We start from the raw sequence: 24,824 nt of genomic DNA, 5'->3' as shown, positions 1-24,824 counted from the left end.
TTAATCAGGAAAGTCATTCTTACATATAAAGCCCACCAAAAAGAAATCTCACTTAAGTAAATATGTCTAAGAAAAATATTGTTTATTCCCAGAGCTTGGATATGGATATGAGAAGATATGTTTTAGCTTGAAGTAGATGTAAGATGGAAGAGCATCCTGAGTATGTATATACTAGTTAATGTACAATACTCCATTTAATACCAACATTCACTAAACTGTGCTCTTAGGGGGCACAAGCATATGCTATTCTTGGCTATCTCTGCTTAGCAGCTGCAGTCAACCTTGAGAGGAATTGCAGTAGTCCCTGTAACGAACCTACATAAGCAGGAAATCTGCTGTCTTTTCTCTCCAGCAATAGGGTACTGGAGACCGGGGCCTGAGGAAGGTTAGCTGAGACTGTGGTGACATGAGATGGAATGAGCCAATCTGACAGCTCACTGCCACTGAAAGGGGAGAAGCTTCTGCTCACTTCACCCCAGATCTCAGCTGCGCAGCCCTGACACCATGCATGAGCTCTGGTACCCACTGGGGGCCCACCTCACTGATCTGGGGAAAACCCCTCCCCGAAACCAAAAGCCCAAAGAGTTTTCTGCTGGGATAACGGGATAATGACTATGTGCTCCAGAGTCAGTATGCTGAAGGGGGCAAGACTGAACAGCCAGGAGCACGTCGGGAAGCAAGAAAAGGCAGAAGCTAAACCTCCTTCTGATGGCAGCAAGCTGTTACACGACTCAGCTGTTGGTGAAACCAGAGCCTCCCAGTCTGAGTAGTGATTGGGAGCAGGAAAGAATTAAAGAGGCATATTTTCTTGGGTGTTTGAGGAAAACATGGCATTTGAAGGCAATTAGATTTGGGGATCCATGGTGTGCTTGATTCAGAGAAACTGCAGACGAGTACTTTTACTGCTTGCTTCTGAACAGTGGTCTGTGGAGTGCTGTATTGGAAAAGAGAGGGCTGTATACCACTCCCAGAAGTAGGGGGCCTCCCTACTGGGGTGGGAAAGGAATATCTTCTGGAGGCATGTTGCCTGAGAGTTGCTGGGAACAAAATGGGAGACGTATCCAGGAGAAGGCTGTTAAAACATGCATGGGGCTGAAAGATGGAACAGAACTGACAAGGCTGGTGGAAAGAGAGGCAATGACTGCTGGAATCCACACTATCTCCTCTCATCCATTCACCACTGTGATTTTCCCCCAACGCTGGGCTCTAGAGAAAAGTGGAGAGGCAGTGACAGGCTCCCACCTGCCAGAGTCCCTCTGCACCTATTCTCTGCTGTGCTGTGGCACTCAAAGAGCCTGTTGTCATCCCTGGGCTGGGTGGCGGTCTGTCCGGACCCTATGATTCTTTCACAGAGTGAGCCAAGACCACTTCAGTCTGTCAAAACACTTCTATTGAGAGAGTAGTAAGCAAGCTACTGATGATTGCTGACACATATATCTTATTCTGGTGGTCCCTCCAGCTGTCAATAGATTCAAGACTTCTGGATTCTAGTTGTCTCAGATTCTGTGCTTTACATGAGCTCCCATTAAGTTTTAGTTTGGGGGTTGTCCTTTATCCTCCCTTTCACCCTTTCCTGCTTTGCAGCCGGTCATATTTTGAATTGGTTCCAACAATAATTTGCCCAGCAATTATATACTTTCTGGCAACAACAGTTTATTCTTAAAAGAAAAGAATGGCTTTGATGCTTTGTAGCTTATCATTCAAGAGATCAAGTTTTGCAAGTGAGCTGTGCCTGTTTGATGTTCAGGCCTACTGTCAACTGAGGCTTGGTATTAACTTCCATCCATCATCTTCTGCTGTTTTAACACAGCTCAGATTTGCAGTCCTTTGCCTTTTGGTTGCATCTTCCTATTTCACTGCCAGCTTCTCCTCAGCCACACATCTTCCAGGATACGATCAACAGGAGTTTGTTCCCAGTTTGAGGATTATTGCTGTAAACTGAAGCCCTACAGCACTCTTACAAGAAAATGATAGTTTATGTGATACATATTTGGCTGAAACTGTGACTTTAATTCGCCTTTCTACACTTGGTACTTACTTTGCTATATTAGTGCAAATGAGATCACAATCAGCTCCTGGATTTGGTGCTTTGATTTGTTTATATGATAAATATATTGATAAATTTAGAGAAAAAATATAATCAGTAACTTGAAATTTTGAAATTTAAAATTTTCTCTCTCCTACTCCTTCCTAAATTAGGCTGTTATTCTAAAATTGTCTAGTTTAGGTAAGTGGCCAGTTATATAATTAAAGTGTCTGTTTTAAAAATATACATCCTTTCTTCACATTGTGCTAGAATGCTAGAATGAAGTCTAGAAGTGCTAGAAGTGGAATTAAATGTGTTCTAATTTTTCATTGTTTATAAGCTTACATAATCAGTATCCTCTCTGCTCCCCATTTTAATTGAAGAATATATACATGAGTTGAATGGAAGATTGAAAAAGCCTTTTAACACAGTTAGTTGCAATGAAAGTCTATTATCTAGCTTTATTCTTTAATGTGCATTAGCAAATCTTTTCATGGTAAACAAAGGATAGCCTACAGTATCAAATGAAATGATGTACAGGATCTATCTTGAAAGCAACATATTTAATACAATTTTCATTTCTTTTATAATCCAACATTTTCATGTAACAGTGTTGTAGGCCTGGCTGTGCGTATACTGTAAGAAATGGTAAAGCTCACTCTTGTGGTATAATAAGAGAACTGCAGAAACAACAGCTCTATTTGTCAGTGATTTTTGGTTGCATATAAACATTAGAAGTGACCCTAAATGTATTGCTTTCTCTAGATGGATCCTTGATGAGATCTCTCTTTTTTTTTTTTTTTCCATATTGGTAAAGAAAAGAACATGGTTTTTTTGGTTTATTTTTCCTTCTGTGCTCTAGGGAATGTTGCAGTGTTGATGCAATGCAGTATCAAGCTGCTGGACATGTGTTGATGCTTACAGCACCACTAACCAGAGCTGCTTTACTAAAACTCACTGGTTTTTCATCAATCATGAAGTTACGAATGCAGCCAATGAAGGAATTGCGTGTAGTCAGGCTGGATGTTAGCAGAGACTCTGGAAGAAACAAATTAGAAAAAAAAAATTAGAGCTGATGATGACCAAAATAATCAGTTCAGTGGCAGAATTGGTAATGGCACCTGAGTCTCCTCTATTGCAGTTCAGTATTCTATTCAGGAGCCCATGCCATAATACATCCTACATGTGATTGGTTCATCAATAACATTGAAATAAGTTCAAATTGTATAAAAAAGTTTAGTCACTTTAGACACTGGAATAGTCAGCTTTTGGAAGAGGCAAAATATATGAAAGGCATTTTTGTTCCACCGAACAGCTTGCATGTATGAAAGGAAAGTTGGTGCCTGCATTCTAATATATATGTATGATAAGGATCTTCCATGGCTTTTTCTTTTTTTTCTATGAGCTACTGGGTGCAGCTCTGTTGCATCTTCTGTGAGTCTTTTTAAATGTCTGGACTACTGCTGGTGTCCTAGAGGCAATTAGAGTAAGCAGGGGAAGTCATCTACCTTTAAGTAAAATTCTTGATAACACGCAGTCAGTAGAGGCTCAATCTTGCATTTTTGGACAGTACATTCTCTTTTAAATAATGGAGTAGATTAATCCGAGGCTGCGTATTTGTAATTTCTTTAAACATTAGATATATTGTCAGCTGTATCTGCTTTGTTAGGTTTTGTTTAGTCTACTGTATTTACGTGGTATTAGTTAGTATAATATCATTGTTGTTGTGAAGTTCGTTACAGGATTCTTCTGTGCCAGGGTGATAACAGTATTATGGAGCCAATGTATGGCATTGCTTTAGYATTCTATAATTAATGCAGAACCAGGAAGTTCTATTTCGAAGCAGAACAGCATTTGCAATTACCACTTTATATTACCTCTCTGGGAAGAGTTCTGTCCTAATAAAATTCCAATTTGGAATTAAAGAGTATACAGGCATGTGCACATAGTTTTTATGATTCCCTTTAGGCTCGTTTTTCCTCCTGGTAGTGTGGGATGGATGAGAACATCATGCACTCAAGCCACTAATCCAAGATAAGCAATATAATAAATTGGATTGTTAGAGCTATTCATGATTGGCATGCAAGGCACAGAGAAATAATGCTGCATGTTTTCAATGAGAAATGTGCAGGAGATGACTTAAAAAATGAATCACGTAGTGTTGATTACAGTTTGCATATGAACCCCCAACAGAGTAGCTCTGTCTGTTGAATAAGGGAAGTAAATGTAGTAATCTTGGCCCACGCTACACAGATGGTCTGTGAGTCACAAATTCACATTAGCAGACATCTGTGCGATAGAAATCACTAGTCAGAATAAGAATCTTCATGTTTTATATGGTGTTCAAAGAAACCATTGCTTGGAGCAGAGGAAAGCAGCCTGCCAGCAACAAAACCTTGAGACTTCAATTACAACTAACAGTGATTTTTCCAAACCCATTGAAAAAAAAAATGTTTCTTAAAAAAACAGTAAGCCTTTACTGGAAAGAAAAGTGGGGGAAAAAAAGTGAATTTTTCTAGCAAGCTGACTTCTCTACTAACTCCATGCCTGACCCTCCAGCAAATGTGAATGTTTTAATTTCAATGAAGCAGCACTTTTTTCTTGGAGAACTTGGGGTAGAACATTTCTGATCAGCTATTCCTGAGCCTTTGAATTATACCAGGTTGTACACATGAATAGTGTGCACGTTTCATTCTTTTTTGAAGTGAAAACAAAGCTTCTATGTTTCCTGTGAAAGCAGTGTTGAAATTTGGGAGCAATACCATAAAGCTGCCAAAACTTACCTGGCACACCTCCAATAAATACCGGCTCCCTGTGGTCAATTGCCTTTGGATTTAGTGGCCCTACCACATGGTTGACTTCAGAGTCCACATCCAGCTGCACCACATTAGCATCTCTTATAACTGTAACAAGAAGGACCAGGGATCAAAAAGATCTATAGTCATAAAAAGTAGCTTTTGAGGGTTTTATGACAGACGGGAGTGTCTGTTTGATCTGAGTGCCGGTATGTGGGCAGTCTGTCACAGAGCAAGGCCAATGCAAGATGAGGGTGTGGGAGCAAGGTCACTTCTGAGTGAGGCTCTTGATTGTTTGTGGCTGTGTCTAGGCTGTAGGGCAGGTGTGCTGCATAATCCTGTTCTCCAGGTCATTCCCAATAGGGGACCTACTAGAATGCAGTGAGGTTTCCTCCTTGCTTGTGTGCCTGGGTTTCCTTCAGAAAGAAACTAGAATGTATGAGGGAGTAATACACCTTGATGTCTCTTGTGGACATGGTGCTGGGAGGCATCCCAAGTGAGCTTCTAGAAAGGAAGTTAGAGGAGTTTCAAGTACCTGTGGTTTAGATATACTTTTTGACTTTGAAACCTAGGAATGAAGGATGGCTGTTGGGACAGGGACAAAATTCTGACTGTAGCTCAGTGTGAGGCAGGGACTCTCCAGACTTGGCCTGTTAGTTGACCTTTAAAGGCAGCATCTCCCTGCAGCTACTGTGTTCTATCAATATATTTAACCTCAAATTTGGGAAAGAAAAATATCATCTGGCTTATCAGTTAGGAAAGGTTGCCATCATTCCACCTAGGCTGTCCATGTTCTGTGAACAAGGAGCTTCCATCTTCATTTATGCTTGGCAGGAACTTGTGCTTGTCCTCCCAGGAAGCTCTACAGTCTCTATGTTTGGAGGAGGACAAGGACTGCCTCTTTCAAGGCACTACAAGACACAAACTTGCATCTTGACGGGTGAAAGGGAATAACTAAAAATATGACTCTATTCCCAGTCTCCCAGCCCATGGAGATGGATAGCTGAGGATGGAGAATTTGGCTCTGTTATCTTTCTTAAGGAAATGATTAAGTTTTACTGACCTGCAATTCGGTGCCATCTGCCGTCGCAGAGACTCTGTTTCAGTGTCACTGAAGTTGAAAAATCCCTGATTCCGTTATTCAGTTTCACAGTAACCTGGAGGAAAATAATGTAGTTGTCATTGTAAAACCCCTCCTGTTCTCTTTTTATCTACTGTTGTACTAATGTGATGTTCCCCACTCAGAACATGTCTAGTATGAAAATGACAGGAGAACATTGCTTCATGCAAATTCTCAAAAAAAGCATTAAAATAAAGCACCTTTCTAATTTGAAATTTTTTTAGATTCAACATTTCTGTAACATTTCTGATTGGAACTCAGGGAAGAGTGTTCAAGAAAAGATTCATTCAAAAAATAACAGCTAATTTCACTCAAATTTTCCAGAAGAGCAACTCTATAATTTCCTGTGTGTTAAATTAGTGTTTAGAGGCCTCAGATGATGTTTTGGCATCTTGCTAGCCTCTTAATAAGAAACAGCCATGAAAAACCTAAATCTAAACAAACAGGCAAGATGAGAGAAAGGAATAGATAGGGGATTTAGCAATGACTATTAAGTTACTTGTTCAAGCTTATGAGGAAATCTATGGCAGAGCTAGAAAATGAACCTAATTCTGAATTTTGCACCTCTGCATTAATTACATGGGCGAGTATCTTTCCAGATGGAAACTGCCACAGCACTGGCAGAGCAGCACTGTGCCCTGTTGCAGGGCACAGGATTCCTAGTGACAATTGTCAGAGGATTCCAAATCACTTTGTCCCTTACAGTGTTGACAGCTTGTTGACTGACAATGATGCAAGGAAACAGCTTATATTTGATTTTAGAAGATCTCTGTTTCAACATAGTAGTAGCTAAGGAATGTTTTAACTTTTTGCACAAGGGCACCAAAAAACAAAAATGAAATGATCCTCATCTTCCTTTTCATCTACCCTTGGACAAGATCTATTGGAACAGTTAAAACAAATACAGAATCATGAGGGAAGGTGGCTCCTTAATAAATCCCTCAGACAAGCTGTATTGATAGAGATATAGGCATTTAAAAATGAATTGAAGATGCTGATCATTCTTATTTGTTCAGCAAAAGCTCTTTCACACAATAGGTCCTTGGTAATGCATTTGAAGAGAGCAGACAGTTAATGGTAAAAACATGGATGCTTACTAAGAGGCTAACTGGCAGGCCTGTTTTGGTGACAAGCAGGGAGATGTGCTTTTCCACGGTGAATTTTGTTTGTGACTCCCATATGCATTATGCTGGAAGTGATGTTTGAGAGAAAAAGGGTTATCTTTTATTAGACCAACTGATACAGTTGGAAAAAAATGACAAGCTTCTGGATATGCAAAGCTTTCTTCAGATCTTTATGTAAGAAGTACTATGCTGAATCAGTTGTATATAGATCACACAGAATCACAGAATGGTTGAGGTTGGAAGGGACCTCGGGAGATCATCTAGTCCAGCCCCCCTGCTCAAGCAGGGTCACCTAGAGCACGTTGCACAGGATCACGTCCAGGTGGGTTTTGAATATCTCCAGAGAAGGAGACTCCACAACCTCTCTGGGCAACCTGTTCCAGGGCTCTGTCACCCTCACAATGAAAGAAGTTTTTCCTCACATTCAGATGGAACTGTCTGTGTTTCAGTTTGTGTCTGTTGCCCCTTGTCCTGCCGCTGGGCACCACTGAAAATAGATGGAAGCTTTAAGTGTGCCATGACACAGAGATGCACTGTGGTTATAAGAAGTTCTCTGTTAATTTACCAAGGACTAGCTACAGCTGTAAGAATGGGATTTACAGAGCAATAGATTCTCCGAATGATAGTTCATCCCACCTATATCAGATGCTTGCTTTAGGATGGAATGAATCACTACTGTTAAAATGTCCATTCAGTGCTTCTACTGTAGGTTCTTGTTCCAATAGCAGAGGTGACAGGGTATCTCCAGGTTCTTTATTTCTAGCCCGGAACAGACAAGCTCACTGACAATTAGATGCTGGGTAGTGCACTGCAGTGGTTAAGAACACCCACACTGTCCATTCACTTGATTATGCCCTGAATTTTTTTTTCTGCAAAAAGGCGAAAAAGATTTTTTTTCCTACTCCAAACCTTTGCTTGTTCTGTCTTTTAAGACTACAGCTTCTTACTGTGTGTATATAATGCCTGCCGTGAAGAGACGCAGATTTTAGCAGTGAACATAAGATAGCAGCAGCAACAACAACAATCTGAAAAGTTCATTTCAAACCTCTCTCATTCAATTCACAGCCTTACAAAAATCCAGAGGCTTTAGTAATCATATGAACAGACAATCAGAACTTTCCTTCTCCTTCACTTTCTCCATCACACACGTGTGTTAAAACAAGAAGACAATGAGCGCAACTGAGATTTTGCTTTTAACATGCAAGAAATAAAAATTCATCAGGCAGAAATGAAATCACCTTATTTGTAACTGTTATACATTTTTAATGTGTGGATGAAACAGCAGCACCAAAGTGTTAGTGCTCGTGCTTCTTTTCACCTACACATTAAATATTTATTGTTAGTACCAGTCAAGTGATTTGGTTTTATGCTAGATCTTATTTTATGTATATTAAAAGAAGTATCTGGGTTGCCTAATCTAAGCATTTAATATATTTAGGAGAGAAATAAGAATCAAGTAATATCAAATTTGTAAGACAAAAGATGCATGTAGCACAGAGTCCAAGTAGATAGAGGAACCAGTCAAATCAGTGGAAGGAATGTGGCCTTTATTATACCTGTCCATTTTTCATGTGCATATTCAAGTACTCCCCATTCACGCTGTGACCATGCATTAGAATTCCTGAGCTGCTTCGGGGACGTATTTCAAAAATGACTTCAAATTTCATGCCTAAACTGAAGGATTCATCTGTGAGGGAAAAAGAATAATATTCTTTTTTTATACTGAGTTAATGATGAAATTGGACTTCTATTCAAAGTCAAAATGGAAATTCCAAGTCCCTGGGTGGAACCTATTTGTCCTGTTGTAACTATTGGAACATGTGCCAGTAGACATACTTGAAGAGATAGTATGGTGTATCATCATACATGACCCACTTCCACTTTTGTTTATTCTGCTTCCTTGAAGTATTAATAATAGCTTCTTTATTTTTCTCATTATTTAAAAAGTATGTATTTTGTTTAAAAATACTTCTTAGCAATGTGATGGAAAGCAGAAAATAATTTCTGTGTATTTTTTAGGCAGTTTCATATTGTGCAGTTTGCTTGATGTTCAGCAGTCTTTACACAATGAGTGGGAGTTCACTTGAGATTTGATGATTCAGTAGTAGAAACCCCCTTTTTCTGTCTGGTGGCAGGCCAGGGAGCAAATTAGAAACAGCGTGTAGTTCCTCTTGGTGTTGCCAATGGATAGGGTTGCTCTGTTTCCTTTCCTATTCAGATCAGAGCCTATGTGACCAAAAAAAACCTCATAAAAAAATTCCTGGAACACAGCAGGCTTAAATGACAGAAAAGATGTGTTCTGACATGTTGTTCATTGTCAATACATACAGAAAGTATTTCATTAGAATTTTTGAATCACATACTGTTTTCTTAATTAAAGACTAAGGGGTGACCATTTGTTGGTGTACATGGTCTTAGCCCCATTAACTTACATTTTCTATGATAATTTTTATCATATTATAATCTGTTTCTCTGTGAAATTATTCTAATTATTTTAAATATATACATCTGTAACCATTTATCTAGTTTCATGGTGACATTCTCACCTCTCAGCATCAGCTGCTTAGCACGATAATGATCTGTTTCTAATAGTCCTTACAGCTCACAGGCTCTGAAATTAYCACATCCATCAGATACATGTGCCATTCTGAGGTACAGTAAATAAGACTAAGGTGTTATTATTGGATACATTTATTCAGTAGTATATTACCAAGGACGACATATCCTCCTTCTGATGAAAAGTATGTTCCTGTTTCTGATGGGCCTTCAAAGCAAGGTGTTACACTAAATGTCTGTGAAGCAGAAGTAATTGATCTTCCATTGAGCTGTAAATTGCTGAGACAACCACTAAAACTGTAGACTGAGTTAATCTGGGGAAACAAAAAGCATGATTAGTAGATAAATTGCTTATGGAAGGCAAGAAACTCTTTTCTCCCCAGTTTCTGCTTGTGTGTGATTTCTAATGCCATGATTCTCTGGTGTGTCGGTTTTGAATTAAATCCAAGAAAGAGAAGCAGGACAGGTGCTTTTCTTATGCTCTAATGTCTCTCAGATGACCTCGAGGTAAGTCTAGCTTGTACTGTTTCTCAAAGGATCCATACAGAACCATGAGAAACAAAGTGCAACTAGAGCAAGGCAGTACTACAGCAGTCATACCTCATACCCTCAAAGCAAGAAAGGACTCTGCTTTCTCTGAGTAGTGTGGCTATCTTGTTAGGCACATATCGCCAAAGATTACTTTGGAGGCATGTATAGTTGAACATCCAAAATGTGGAGCAGAATCCTGACCTCTAGGTATTGTCTCAAGAGAGAGATACTGAGACAGCACTAAAACCTCAACTAAATCCTGATACTCATCTATATCTCAGACCCGAGAGTGAAATTGATCTCACCTAATTTTACCTGTCTCATCTCAGCTTGAATGTTACCAGGATTTCTCTATTGCTCAGAGACCACTGGCTTTCCTGATTGCTGCTGCAAGTCTGCTGAAGTCTAGCCCAATACACTTCCACTATCCACTTGAACTGAGGTGGGTGCTCCTCAGCATGCTGAGGGTTGATATTATTACAGCTTTTGCTTCAGTTCACCCCTAGAGTCAACTTTTGTGTTAGCTATACATAGAGATATGTAGTGATGTAATGGGTGTCTACTTTACCTGGATATTTTTCACAGCTTTTCCTGGAGATACGCCTCCAATATACAGTGGTTCAGTGACTTGCCAAGTATTAGCACTAGCACTGAAAGATTCTTCCAATACTCGGAGACCATCAATTATCAAGCGGCCCATATTTTTTCCTCTTATAAATATCACCTAGAAAGGGAGGGAAAAAAATCCAGAAGATTACTTTCATGTGTCGTGGGAACACTACTGTGTAGTGGAAGAAGATAAGAAATCTGAGAAGAAAAGCTTATGAGTTATATGCTACAAACCTATTTTATTAGCTGCCGGTATTCTTTGCTGAACAACTCTTACTCTTCACATTCATAAAAAATATCTGATAGTAGAACTTCTGTCTTACCATTTTGGCATATGAGACAGGTAGTTAAGATCTCCCACGGTCTACTGAGATCTTCCCATCTTATATTCACATGTATGATTCATTGCTACACTTTTACAATTCTCACAGTCTTCTCCAGTTATATGGTCTGGATTCATCCAACCTGCTTTAAAGCGTGTTTAAGTGCTTAAACACTTAAATGCCCAAGTTAGGAGCTTATAACTGGATTTCCTCTATAGTCAGTGAGGAGAGATAGGTATCTGCAGAGGGAAAATCACCTTGCCCCCTAAATTTGTCTTTTAATTTTCATGGACAACAGAGGGAACCTAAGACTGCTATGCCTCTTGCTTAGGCACTTCAAATGTGCCAAAAAAAAATTTTAGCCCTTCATTCCTAGCTGATTTGACTTTTTATTGCCTTATTGTTCTGCTTGCTTCTGCTATTTCTGATCGGCTGTTAGTGTGGGGAATTGCTAGATTTTTATAACTAATTTACAAAGTAAACTCTTCTATCCCCAGTTAATGACTTGGTAAAATTCTTCATGGAAGATTTAAAAATATTAGCAGAAGTTTCTCAACACAGGTGTGGTTATGAACACAGGAATGAAAACTCCCTGAGCTGTCAAATCAGCATCTTTACCACACCTTTTAAAGCATGTGTCTTCCCACTGATTGCTTTCTTCTACTTACATTGTGCCAAAGACCATCATTGTATTTCTCTTGGCTTTTAATTCTTATCTTCTGATGACCAGCATTAAACATAAAAATGAGCCGGCCATGAGCTACGAATAGGGCCATGAAGTTGGTCTCTTTTTGGTCGGAGACATAGAAAATCATGCCATGAGATGAGTGAGTTTTCAGACTGATAGAGAACTGAGCTCTGGCAAATAAAAACACAATAATAATATTAGAGCAGATATAATTGACAGAAATCAACCTGCAGAGAGGAAGATTGAGATTTTCCTCTCATCCCAAGGAAGATACATGTCCTTTATGGAAATGATGTTTCTGAGAAGCATTCCGTACTGATTTTCAAAGTAGAAGTCAAAGCTAGCGAAAAAGCCACCCTGCAAGGAACCAGTTTTCAAAAAACCAAAATCTCTGGAGTGAATAAAGTCAGTGCAGATAACCAGTAACTGACAGCAGGGACACTATGTATCCATTCCTATCAAATAGCGATGTTGGTGGACTTTTTAACATTTCCTTTGATGTAGTGGAAACCTGACAGTTCACAAATCTTTAGTGTTACTCTAGACTTGTTGTTAAGCCTCTGCTTTCTAGTTGTTTCTCATGAAGTTCAAGATGACATTGCCATTTACTTTGACTCCATTTGACATTGTGAACAGTGAAGAGTTGGTACTATTGCTTTGGGTCAAAAAAATGGCAAAGCTGTATTTGTGTGAGGCAGTGCCAGAAATGATTAGTCTTGCTTCTCAGGTTACCTAATTAGCTTAGCTTCTGTTCCTGGTATTATATGAACGATCTAGACATGCCCCATTGCAGTGTGTACCTTCCACATTCACATTTAGGCCCCTGCCAATAGAATTTGTTTTAAAACATCACAAGCCATTGTTTTTTAAAATAAACATTACAACAACAAAGCTGTAATAGCAGTTATAGCAAAAATATATCTTGTAGGGATGAACAGACATGTTAGAGTTTGAGTTTTCCTTCTTCTGTCTCAGATGGACACCGTTAGGACTGCCCCAAGTAAAACACTATTGAATTAAAACAAATGTAATGATTCTGTTGTTTAAGTCAGGAAATGGCACTTTTCTGAGTTAGTAGTCTGGTATGCTTCCAGAAAGTGCTATGTTGTTGAATTTGTAGTCTTTCATGGAAAGTATTAAACTAAGATCCATTGGTGGTCATAAGATACCATACAGCCTATTCTGTGGGAGCCTGAGGATTAAATATCCAATATAGCTGGACTCATAATTAATTGCTTGTATTTCCACTATGGCTTGAACTGGACATGGTTTTCATAGCTTTATGTCCTGCTGCACTAAGTAGATTCCCAAGCAGTTTTAAACAGCTGCCATGGTCCACTTAACACACAACTGTGCTTCATTTCTTGGTGAACTATCATGTTCATTTCCAGCTCTGCTCGAATGCCAGTACTTCTTGCATAAAGAGACCAATGGTGCACTACTTATATAGAACTAACATCCTTAAAACTTTCATACGAATGGGCAAAAAGACTCATTTTCTTAATATATAGTACAGATGAAGAGTCTACAAAAGGGAGGTAACTGGAAACATATTCAATTTATTACTCTGACTCAGCTGAAACACCTTCTAATATATCCTAAAAACATTCTGTATATAAAAATTTGCCTTAGATATAACACATAAACAAAAAAAGCACCAGGCTAAGAGCAGAAATATGTCATTTTTTTCCTTTCAAATACTACTTTGTCCTCCCCAGTGTATTTCATTTTTATTTCTAAAGTTCCTTTACCTTTCACTGAAATCTTTTGGTATGTGATCAAACTCTTGCCGGCTGTTTGCTGTTCCCCCAAACTGATATGCGTGTTCGGTTGCCTTGGGATTCATAGGCAAGTGGCACTGAGGGTCTCTGTGCATATTCATTTCTTGATACAGTTTTTTGAGGCCAGTTGAAGCCTGCGAGATCTTGTCTTTATCTCTTCCCACCTTCATACAAAGAGAACCATGAACCAGAAATGTTGACTAAGATGGAACATACTAAAAATAGCAATATCATTTATATATAAACTAGCAATATATGCTTTCCTTAAAAAAAAAAGAATGGTTCCAAGAATTCCTACCTGTGTAGCTAACATAATTACAATTCAAATATGTTGCAGTTTTCCTATTTGAATATTTTCCCCTCTGCTTTCAGTGATGTAGGATATAGTACAGTCATAATAGGACATGCTTGGACCATAAGTTCTGCATGCTGGAAGAGGTTTTTTTTTCTCATTTATATTAATGCATGCTAATTGTACCCAATAGAGCCACATGGAAGTAGCTGAGAACAGAAGCAAGCTTATTGCCTTTAGGCTATAGAAGAAATCAAAGAAGGCTCTTTCTGCAGTGCTTTCTCGAAGATGTCAGAAAATGTATTTTACAGTTCTAGTAAGACAGAATGATGCAAGTGCAGATCAGGTCAGGGCAGATATTTGTAGTGATGAAATATTCAAAGGGATGAAGACCTTTGCTTATCTTAAAGCTGAAGTATTCTTCAAGTGGTATGTTTTGGAACCATGATTTGGAGAATTTACAATCATGACACAGTATGTATCAGTTTGGAAAATTCTAAGGTGGTACTGAAGCAATTTGTAGCAAACCTTTTTATTACGATTTCCTTTGGCTTTTGATGAGTTTTTTCCTTTCTTATGGAGAAGAGCAATTGGAGGGGATTCAACAGGGCATCCATAAAAAGAAGTCTGAACTTTCTCAGAGTACCTCTGGAAATCTTCCACCTCAACCTCTCGATCCAACCTGTGTTTCAAAGAGGGAATATGACTGACTGACTGAAAGGTGTCAAGAACAGCTTTTTGCAAGTATTGCAATAGTTTTCATAGAAATCACAGAATTTTACATTTGTATTTTAAATGATGTTTTGATGGGCTTTTTTCATCTTGGATCCTTGATTAAAAATATAGATTAATCAGGTGATGTTTGGATGATATGGGCAGCCTGGACTACTTCTGTCTGTTATATTAATGCTTGCATAAACACAGAGTCAGAATCTGCAGCATCAAATTTACTTTAAAATTTTCTATATAAGAGTATTTCGTAAAGTGATTAAGATCAACAAATTCTGACCACTTCCACATGACCAAACTCCTAACTTCAACAGCTTCTGTGAGATGCTGTAGTATCATTTTGTTTCAAAGGCAGAGCTGCAAGCTACATAATATAAATGTAAATTACAGCTATGCAAATTATACATTGCACCAAAGGCATTAGCAGGTGCAGTACTGAAAGCTGATTTACGTCAACAGTTATTCCCACTTCAACAATTTCTTAACCTAGGAAGTCTGCACCAACAGATTTCATGGCAAATAAGGTAAGAAAGGTATTCACATATACTGACTAGCCTCACAAAATGAGATAAATGTTTTTATTGTGCAAATAAATTCTCCTGAGTAGTTACTGTCTGAGCTGTCAGACACTGATTGCCTGATAATGTGTTTGGAAGGATGCTACATACCTAGTGAAGTAGGCATTGCTTATGCAGCCAGTGAAGTTGGCTTGCTGCATACTGAGGGGAGAGCCACCAAAATAGAACTTCTTGACACTGTCAGGGCTTTTCCCTGCTTTGTCCTTAGCTGGCTTCTTTTTGCTTTCTTTCTTGTCATCAACAGTCAGCTCATATCTGCAAGGACAAAGCATCCATTTTGTAAACTGGTTTTGTAAAAGTCCATGCTGGTTATTAGACAACATGTTATGTACACCCCAAATGCTGTGTTTAGTGTATAAATCACTGAATGGTAATGCTCACAGTCATGAGAACATCTTCTCATTTCCAGCTGTGCAATGAGCAATAGTGCAGTTAGCCCACTAGCAACCTAGAGTCCACAGGGCAACAGATGTCATGATGTGATATTCTGGGGTTAATCCTGAAGTCCAGAAAACTAAAGTCCACTCAGTGAAGATACATAAACAAAGAGATCATTAATAAATGGATGGAGCCACCATTTGGGAAAATGAGATACAAGCATGTGCTAATCCTTCTCCTTTATGTCCCCATCCCTTTTTCCTTCTCTTTTATCACAACACATTCCTGTTTTAGCTTATACAATGATCTTTACTTAATCTCATTTTGCAACAAACAAATCAATTGCTGCAGAAATCAGGAAGGATTCTACTGCCTTAATATGAAACTGACTATCGCCTGAAGCATCAGGCACTGATTTTTGGCAAATTCAGAATTCAAAACACTCAGGGAAATATGACAGTTCTCAACACTGTTCCAAGGCACTGTATCTCACTTGCAGCTTTTCAAACCATGCTTCTTGGATGTCAGAAGTCATATGTACAAGCTTCTGTTTCAGTCTGCAAACAGAATGACCTGTTTTATCTGCATAGTCAAGATTCTAAAAGAAAGATTTTTTGATTCTTTGACCTTTTAAGAAAATGTTTAACATAGAAAGCAATAGTAAAATGATTCAATGGTTAATTTGGGATTGTTTAAAAAAATCAAAAAAAAACCTGATGAAGAATGACCCTTATGCTAGTTTTTGGTTATATTAAACKGCTTTCATATATGAGGGCAAACAGGAGCTAAGCTTTGAAAAACACTGTTCTTTTCTTTTAGTTTTACTAAAAATTCCTGGCATCTTATCCTCAGGCCAAGCAGGCCAAATTTCAATCACGTTGATTTTGGCTTTGTATTTTTTTTAAACTGAATTAATCAGTTTAAAAAAAATCAGTGAAAAAAATGCCTAAACATCCCTTTGACAGAGAATATTAAATGATAATGAGTTCTTTACAAGAAATATTTATATTCTGAAGGTAGGGAATAAAAGATGCTGGACAGCTTTACCTTTCTGGTGTGACAGAAGTAATGATAAAATGGTTTTTTCCATCGTTGTAATTTCGGTCTGATGATTGAACTTTAATTCCACTTGCATTTAAAACAACAGCACCTCTGTCCATAGAGATGGATAACACATCTGACTGAAATACAGAGAAAAGCATCTTCAGAAGCATGTGTAACACTGGAAAAGTTAACAGTCCAGTGCATTTTATTGTTGTATTTATTTTTCCTAACCAAACATATTTCCTCTTGCTGTTTTCCCCAGTTTTACTCTCTTTGCAGAGAGGTAGACTGAGAAGCAAAGGAGGAGATAATCACATTATAATTGATATTCTTGCTGTTCTTTAAGCATGAATTCTGCTGCAGACTGTCTCATGTATCTGTCACATGAGCTCCTTCCATCTAGCAGTTTATGATGTTTATATTTGATTTGTGTGTCTGGTACCCCTGTTATGGTACTGTATAGAGCAGCTGTTACTGTAAGATCCCTGCTCTCATAAGAACAATACTTTTTTTTTCTTTTCCTAATTCCCTCTGATCAGACTCATTTAGTCACTCAAAATGGTCTTAGAGACAGGATTTTCTATCTGGGTCAGGCATTTGGGATCACAGCCCCACATAACAGGAATATTATCTGTTCCATTAGAACAAGCGTTGTCACTGCACAGTCACAGGAATCATGCTCTCTGATTCTGTAAAGTGCTAAATAGCTGAATCTCCATTTGTTAAATAGGGCACTTGGCATCTCATAGGCTTAGAGCTTTTGAGTTGAAACCAGAAATGATGTGTAAGGTGATACAAGAAAACACTATTATACTTCAGGCTCTGCCTCATTTATGCAAGTAGCTTGGATAACTGACATGGTGACTTATTTCAATATATAGTAATACTCCAGGCTGTAAAATGTAAAAATTCAGGGGTGGATATAGGTCTCATGCAGCCTTTGTTGCTGCATTGCTGGTAATCTTCTGCAAGGATGGCAGAATAGACATTTGTGGGTGGTAACAGATGTTCCTGTCATCGGAGCTTACGCTTGCTGCAGATGTAAGTCTGAGCCTTTAGGTTCTTAGAATTCCTCATGCTCACTCACCATTTTGGGAGTGTGACTCCACATTCTGCCCATCTCTCCTCTGACAGGAGCAGTTAGGGCAGCCTGCTGCCTGTAACTGCAAGGAGCCATTCTAAAACACAGTTTTTCCCAGTCATCCATGGAGGTTTAAGTACCATCTGGGAATAGCTTTCTGACTGATTTCTGTCAACTCATCACTGCTGAGAATACCATCCCACTAATCCAAACAAGCTTTCTCTGGTTCATCTTTGCTTCCAGGGATTGTCTCTGGGAGGAAAATAACAGTCCCTTAATATTATTTATGCTCTAGTAGCACCTACAGGTCCAAATCGGGATTGCAGTGCTGCTGAGCACACTGCAAGATCCACTTTGCATTTCTACCCTGTGGATTGAGCACAAAGGGATACATGTTAATTCTAGGCATGTGATCAAATCCTCTTCTTGGCATCCAAACCATGTCTAGGCATAGCTGGATTTAATCTGTAGATCAAATGCAAACTGTAAAAATGTGGCCATCGCCAAATGCTTCTATATTCGAGACTGCTTTTTCCATTGTTAAAACATCAGGTGAAAAATTCCATTATTCCCCTAGTATTCTGGGAAACAATTCAAAGGTAAAATAAAACAATACAAACTCTAAAGAAAAGTATACTCACTCCTTCAGAATAATAGAATAGCAACCCATTGGGCTGCAATGTCCGGAAATTAAAGCCTCCTTCAAATTCACCAAAGAATGACACTTTTTGGCTTGATGCAATGAAGCTTTCTCCATTGAAATATGCTTTGCGGGACATCTGCAAATTAAATAAAATAAAGTTGCAAGTATGCTGTCGAAAACATTTTTAATAATAAAAAAGGAGACTTTCTTTTAAAGATGTAGTCAGTTCAGTTCTTTTATAAAACTTCAATATTTTCTTCTTGGCTTAACCTAATTTATATAGACTGCCCCTTGCATGCCATGAAAGTGTTAACAAAGTGTAGCCATTTAGACTGTGCAAGCCAAATGGTTCTCAATTTCCTTAGGGACTCCAGCGCTCATCCTACATCTGCTGATGTTAAGTGTGAAGACTAGAAACAGAGGGGGCTAAAGCCCCTCTCCAAACAGTGTGGCACAGTCACCATCACAACGTGAGATGTATTAGTTTGCATGCTACACTGAGTGCTTGTATCGGAGGATGGGGGGGAGGGGTGTCTATAGTTCTCAGCCTCAGAAGGAAAACCAGGCCTGAGGCAGGACAAATTGCAGCTAGCTTCCTCCTTTACAGAGGATGAAGTTGTGTGATGAATTCTACAAGTGGTGGGGCTCTTCATCTTCACAGGCAGCATGGCTTTGGATAGGCATGCCTGCAGGATAAAAACTGTGAACACAGTTTAGAATTACCGGCCTTGTATTGTAATGAGTAAATGATGAATGATGGAGGGGATCTGAAAAGAAAAGGCAGTTCCCTCAGTGTTGGTGCAGTTGTACTGTGTTTCACAGAGGTAGAACTGGACTGACTTAAGGAGAGAACTCATTTGGAAGGTCAATATCTTGCTGTCCTTTTCGTGTCATACATCTGTGTTAGGAAGTGTTTGAGGACAATTCTCTTTGTTGCATAAAGAAAAATTGAATTACTATGGAATATTTGCTTTCAGAATACAGCATACAGCCTATGTCAGATCCAGCCTTCACATTGCAATCTCAGATATAATAAGGATATCAAGTAAAACATCTAGTGCTGCAATTCAGGATGAAAACCGGATAGTATGTCAGCAGACTAAATAAAAAATCACAATCAATGCATTGTAGTTTCCTTGGTTGAAGACTTTTCCTTTCCATTATTTGGAGTAAATATTGAGCTTGTGGTCATATCCATTGCCAAAATTTTGTTGTTAGCTCACGCATGGTGTTCTGCTTACCAGTGAGTCCTCTGGGCACCCATAGCTGATTCCAAGGGTTCCTGGTTCTTCTAACAAGTTGAAATCCTTCTTTTGGAACTGGAAACCCTTCATGCAGCCTTTAAAGCCAACACTTCCTGCCAGATGTGAGCTGATGCTGTTGGAAAACAGTGTCAAACAGTCTGCAGTTAAATAGCTCTTGCCCTCCTGCATATACTTTTATGGCCAAAGTGTTCTAAAAAACTTGGAAGATCCTTAGTCATTTGCCTCACTAGAGCCCAGTTCCTACATCTTTATGTAAAGCAACTATTTAACCACATTATGTGTTATGAGGAGTCAAGATACTGAGAATATGAGAAATCAGAAAGGAGACCCATATAAAATAACTTTAACAAGGTAAAAATAGATATTGAAATTAAAGGGCATATTTTTAAGTGGATTTCTACCCACTTACGATGAAAATCTGTGGATTTTTGTCTCTAGTTTTTACTATTCTAGAAAAGTTATGTTTTAGTTTTCTTCTCTTGCTTCTATTGGCAATCTCCATTCTTGTCTCAGGAAGCGGATCTCTATTTTATAACAAATAATAGTAACAGAGGTCAAGGAAGTAAGAGTAAATTCTGACTGCTGATGAATGGGTTTATATAGTTGTAAATGAGAGCAGTAGATGGGCTTCCAGAATCCTTTTAATGTCAAGTTTGAGGTAGACAGCACAGCAGTGTATCCCAACTGCTCCTGCTCACTGCGTTTTTCTACTCAACAGCTCACCAAGATAGCACAACATTACAGCAGAGGGCAAACATCATGAAATTTATCCTCAGAATATTTATGCTGCACAATGAAAAAGAAGAAACTTGCCTATCCACAGAGGCTCTGTGGTAGAGTCAGAAAATGTCATGAGATCTGCTGGGTCCCAGTCCAGGAGATAACCAGGAAACAAATACACTGAAGGAGTGAATATGAAATAATCCTGAGTTTTGACCTGGCTAATGTGTAGACAGTCTTTGCACTTTCTGTAGCATGAACTGTAGCAGTGGGATTCTTCTCACCTCAATTGGGATGGTACTGACAGTGTTGACACCTACTTCTGTACTAGTGTTCTATGATATATCTCATTGTAAGGTAAACATTTGAAACATGTCAGATGAATCAGGCTCTGTAAGTGCCTTTTTTTCTACGTTGGCTAAAACTGACCGTCAGGTGGAATAGCACAGATGTACATATCTGAAATTAGGTGAGAGGAGGAGCACTGTAGGGGCCTAATCTGCTCCTCAGTGAAATCAGCAGGAAGGCTAAGTCAACAGGAAGGCTCCTCTCCAGTGGAATTTGGCTCAAGATGTGGGGTATCAGTCAATCAGTTTAAACTGTACTCTAACTGGCCATGTGTCTGGCTGGATACCACAAATAYGCCTTTTTGTTAAATACCACCAGCTTAAGCAACAACATTTTCTAGGAGCAATGGAAACTAAAGAAGATATAGGTTTAAAAATAAAGAAAGGTTTCTTATGAATTTGTTCCCTACAGTTCCCAGCCCCCAGTGCTCCTAGCTCCCTTTAGCACTTTGCTTTATGCACTGAATGAGGTGGGAGAAAAATAATGTATAACAGTGGTTCCAGATTTGATTATTTGGGAAAAAGACAATTGACGAAGGCATGTACTGTTGAGGTGAGTGAAAATATACTGCTTTGAAAGAAAATTAAAGTCCTTCTCTATCACTACAGCTAATTCTTCCTTCTGCCCCCGCCCTCCAGTGTCAGTCAAATGTAAATCTCTSTAGAAAAAAGGAGTATAAATATGAGCAGAAGATGATTTAATTCTAATACAGACTTATTTTCCTGATGCAAATAGAATGTTGTCACCAGGTTTGGACCATTTTGTACCATTTGGACTTTTTGTTGTCTACGCTGAGACCATGAGAACCAAAGCTGAGTACAATATCTAAGGTAAGGGTGTAGCTATGCATAAGTAATTTCATTATACACTTTTAAGTACTATAATTGATCACCTTTTTAGAATGTCTGCAGATTTTTTCTGATATCACTTGTGCCTTGAGCGGCTATTTTTCCTGCTTTGAAAGTATCTTCCAGGTATTTTGCAGAATGACCACAATTCACTTAGAAAACTCCAGGCATAATTCACATGATTCATTGTGTATCTAATTTGTGAACAAGTTTAACCTGCCATTGATTGAGGCATGTACTGCACAGTTGCCTAATATTCTAGGTCCTTCTGGACTTTTTCAGTTTTCTCTAGGTTTGATTAACCAAGGCAGTTTTTACCATCCTTTGTTGTTTATAGATCATTACTGTATACATTCAGTACCAGCCTTAGCAGAGATCCTTTGGGCATGTGCTCTACATCCTTTATACTGAAAAACTGAAATGTGAAAACTGAAGAGTTATACTATGTTGTATTTTCTCTTTCCTAGCTGCTTTCTAATACACTTGAGCCTTTCCCTGCTCCATCCCAGTAGATTATTTAATAGCTCCTTATGACAGACCTTTATAAAGAACTATTTGAAAGAGGTTAAATAAATTATATCACGCTTGCCACCATTTTGTTGGCGTGTTCAAAGAAGGCATCACTTTTCTTTATGGGAAGTTTGTCCTTATGATAAAAGCTTAATCCATGTTTTATATCTGTGACATTATGTATTTATAGATTCAGCCAGTTAACCTGACAACAAAATAAGTTTTCAGAAGATTTACCAGTAATACCTAGAAACTACCGTGCAGCATTTGCTGTCTTCCATTTTCTAACATAGAGGGTATTTCAAAGAGAGACTGTATTTTTGTTAAGAGTTGTGACACTTAAATTGGCATCTGGAGCCCTTCTGAAAATGATGGCTTAGCTGTCTGGCCCAGGGAATGCATATGGCATGTCAGAACAGCATACCCTTCCTTTAAGCATCTGGCCTGCTCTCCCAGGGTGTGACCCTAGTCCAGYGGGTTCCCATTTCAGGAAATGGGAGTTATACAGTCTACTGAGACTAAGCTTGGCTTCTGTCAAATGGTATGATGGAAAAATGAGAATTTTTCTATTCTTCCCACCCCCACACAAAGCCAGCTCACTTGAGTCTGGAGAGAAACTGACACTGATTAGAACTGAAGTGCATAGTAGGAAAAATACCATCTTTGGATTTGAAAATGCAATTGGTAAAGGGCTTTGATCCTTCAGCTAAGGCATTTCTCTTTTACAAAGATCACTTTTTGCAGAGTAAGGAGGAATAGGGCTTCTCTATAGTCATGTGTTCTTTGAAAGTGTCTATTTTAAGATAACAGCAGTTTCTGTTACCCTTACTGAAGCTAGACCGGCTTCATCAGAACTTAGCCATACTGCATCATGTCTAATCCTTGGTCCTTCAGAGCTCTGAGAAAATTAGAATGGTGTCTTAGGGGTTGTTTTTAAATAAGGTGTTGAGGCTGGGAAAATGTTTTATTGTGAGCCACTGGGCACAAGTCATAAAACATTACTTAAATGTGGTGATTACTTGACAACAGTGATTGAACACTAGTTGTAAACCAACCTGGACTGTAAGATCTCAGTAGGCGCTCCTCCGATGTAGATGTCTGTGAATGGCATTGCTGTTCTTTCGTTGTCCATGCTTTTTATATGTCGCCTGTCTACTACCAAGATCATCTTCTTAGAATTGTGATATATAATAGAAATCTGAAAAGAAAAACACGTATTTAAATTTTAAGTGTCCAAAATGTCATCTTTTGTAAATTGTCATGGTGATTTTACACGATTGTATCTTTATGTCTTTTAGCTTTAACAGTGATACCCATTTATCAAAAAGGTTGCTTGTAAATCAGAGGAGCTGACAAGAATTATTAGCAGGGAGCTTATTTTGACGTCCCAATTTCTCTAATGGCTGAAAAATTGGATATTTCACTTATGTCCAGACCTGCACAAAACTACTTACATCAAATTCTACACTGAGGCAAGCAGATCAACTCCATTAACTTCAGAGTGTTTTGTTGATTCATCCAATAGGAAGTTATGGGCATACTTTTATAAATACTTCTTTTATGGTCAAAGCATAAAAGGATTAATTCTGCTCTTCTTAAGCAGGTTTAACAGAACTGTAGCTTTGTAGATCAGACTTTGAATTTACACCAAGTCAATGGCAGGAGAGGCAAGCCACTATGGGGAGTTTTTTACTGCTGCTGCCACAGTTACACTGGCTTAAAGCAAATTCTCTTAAAACAAGGTGCAACTTGATTTTTTTGATCTGCAAAGTCCCCAAATTACTGTGCATATATTAAAGATTGATAGCTGAATAATCTCCCTTTGACTGAAATGTGAAATGCAGTACAGGCATACCTTGGAGATATTGCGGGTTCGGTTCCAGACCACCTCCTTAAAGTGAATATTGCAATAAAGCGAGTCACACAAATTTTTTGGTTTCCCAGTGCGTATAAAAGTTATGTTTACACTATATTATAGTCTATTAAGCATGCAATAGAATTATATCTAAAAAAACAATGTACAAAATGTGGCACAGAGACATGAAGCGAGCACGTGCTGTTGGAAAAATGGCGCCCACAGACTTGCTCAACGCAGGGTTGCCACAAACCTTCAATTTGTAAAAAAAGCAATATCTGCGAAGCACAATAAAGTGAAGCACAATAAAACGAGGTGTGCCTGTGCTTCTTGTAACATGATGCATAACAGCTAAGGTGATCAAGTTAACAATGACATGTTTTTAATTGTGGAGAACGGAATGTTTGAAGGATACAGTTTTTCTGGGTGTAGTTTCATTTTTAACTGTAACACTTCTCCCACACTGAAGTGTCCTCTCCCTGTGCAGTCAATAACCTGGCTAGTAAAAAAAAAATCTGCCCACAAGTGCTGATTTACCAGGAAGTAGGGAGAGCTTTCCCCCTCCACCCAGCTGTGTTGGTGAGAGTGGCATGTGCTCTTTCACATGCAAGGCAGTTATGCAGTCTGCTGTTCTGCCCAGTGTACTGCACCTGCCACAGCCTGGCCTCTCATCTTTTTGTTCTTTTAATTGGCTTTGGAGCAAACTATTGCTTCCTTGGAGCTGTTGGAGTTAGTCAAATGACAGTGACTGTAATCCCATCTCTACCTCGTGAAATTTGGCATCGTTAATCTGAGCCTTTTTCATGGAATCCTCTAGCAGAACAGGGCCGGTACTGAAGCCGAAGTCATAGCGAAGGTACAAGAACCCATTGTGCATCTCTAGACTGAAGAACATACTCTGTATAAAACAAAACAGCAGTCAGGAAAGCACTATGAGTGTTGTAGTGATAGTGAAAAAAAAATAAACAGTGCAATCAGAG

General features: G+C 38.7%; 1 protein-coding gene and 1 long non-coding RNA gene across 2 annotated transcripts in view; one reads left to right on the top strand and one right to left on the bottom strand.

Moving 5' to 3' along the window:
* LOC112965975 overlaps positions 1-24,824 on the top strand; it is a 36,524-nt gene that overhangs the window by 4,252 nt on the left and 7,448 nt on the right. The window contains exon 4 of the long non-coding RNA XR_003253441.1: positions 21,367-21,461. This is a non-coding gene — a long non-coding RNA (uncharacterized LOC112965975). The remainder of the gene's footprint in view (positions 1-21,366; positions 21,462-24,824) is intronic.
* The window catches only part of LAMA4 (laminin subunit alpha 4), a 108,191-nt gene continuing 86,236 nt past the window's right edge, over positions 2,870-24,824 (bottom strand). The window contains exons 24-39 of the mRNA XM_026065560.1: positions 24,611-24,742; positions 23,041-23,187; positions 22,819-22,823; positions 19,540-19,669; positions 18,297-18,434; positions 16,578-16,711; positions 15,243-15,407; positions 14,374-14,527; positions 13,524-13,717; positions 11,753-11,942; positions 10,721-10,876; positions 9,776-9,935; positions 8,622-8,752; positions 5,885-5,978; positions 4,810-4,929; positions 2,870-3,064 (exon numbers count right to left, since the gene is read on the bottom strand). Coding sequence (XP_025921345.1) covers positions 2,919-3,064; positions 4,810-4,929; positions 5,885-5,978; positions 8,622-8,752; positions 9,776-9,935; positions 10,721-10,876; positions 11,753-11,942; positions 13,524-13,717; positions 14,374-14,527; positions 15,243-15,407; positions 16,578-16,711; positions 18,297-18,434; positions 19,540-19,669; positions 22,819-22,823; positions 23,041-23,187; positions 24,611-24,742 — 2,196 coding nt within the window. The 3' untranslated portion in view covers positions 2,870-2,918. The remainder of the gene's footprint in view (positions 3,065-4,809; positions 4,930-5,884; positions 5,979-8,621; positions 8,753-9,775; positions 9,936-10,720; positions 10,877-11,752; positions 11,943-13,523; positions 13,718-14,373; positions 14,528-15,242; positions 15,408-16,577; positions 16,712-18,296; positions 18,435-19,539; positions 19,670-22,818; positions 22,824-23,040; positions 23,188-24,610; positions 24,743-24,824) is intronic.

Source organism: Apteryx rowi, unplaced genomic scaffold (genome assembly GCF_003343035.1).
Source record: "Apteryx rowi isolate R43461 unplaced genomic scaffold, aptRow1 scaffold_229, whole genome shotgun sequence".
NCBI lineage: Eukaryota > Metazoa > Chordata > Aves > Apterygiformes > Apterygidae > Apteryx > Apteryx rowi.
Note: the sequence above shows the minus strand (reverse complement) of the source record. Positions and strands in the feature narration are given on the sequence as shown.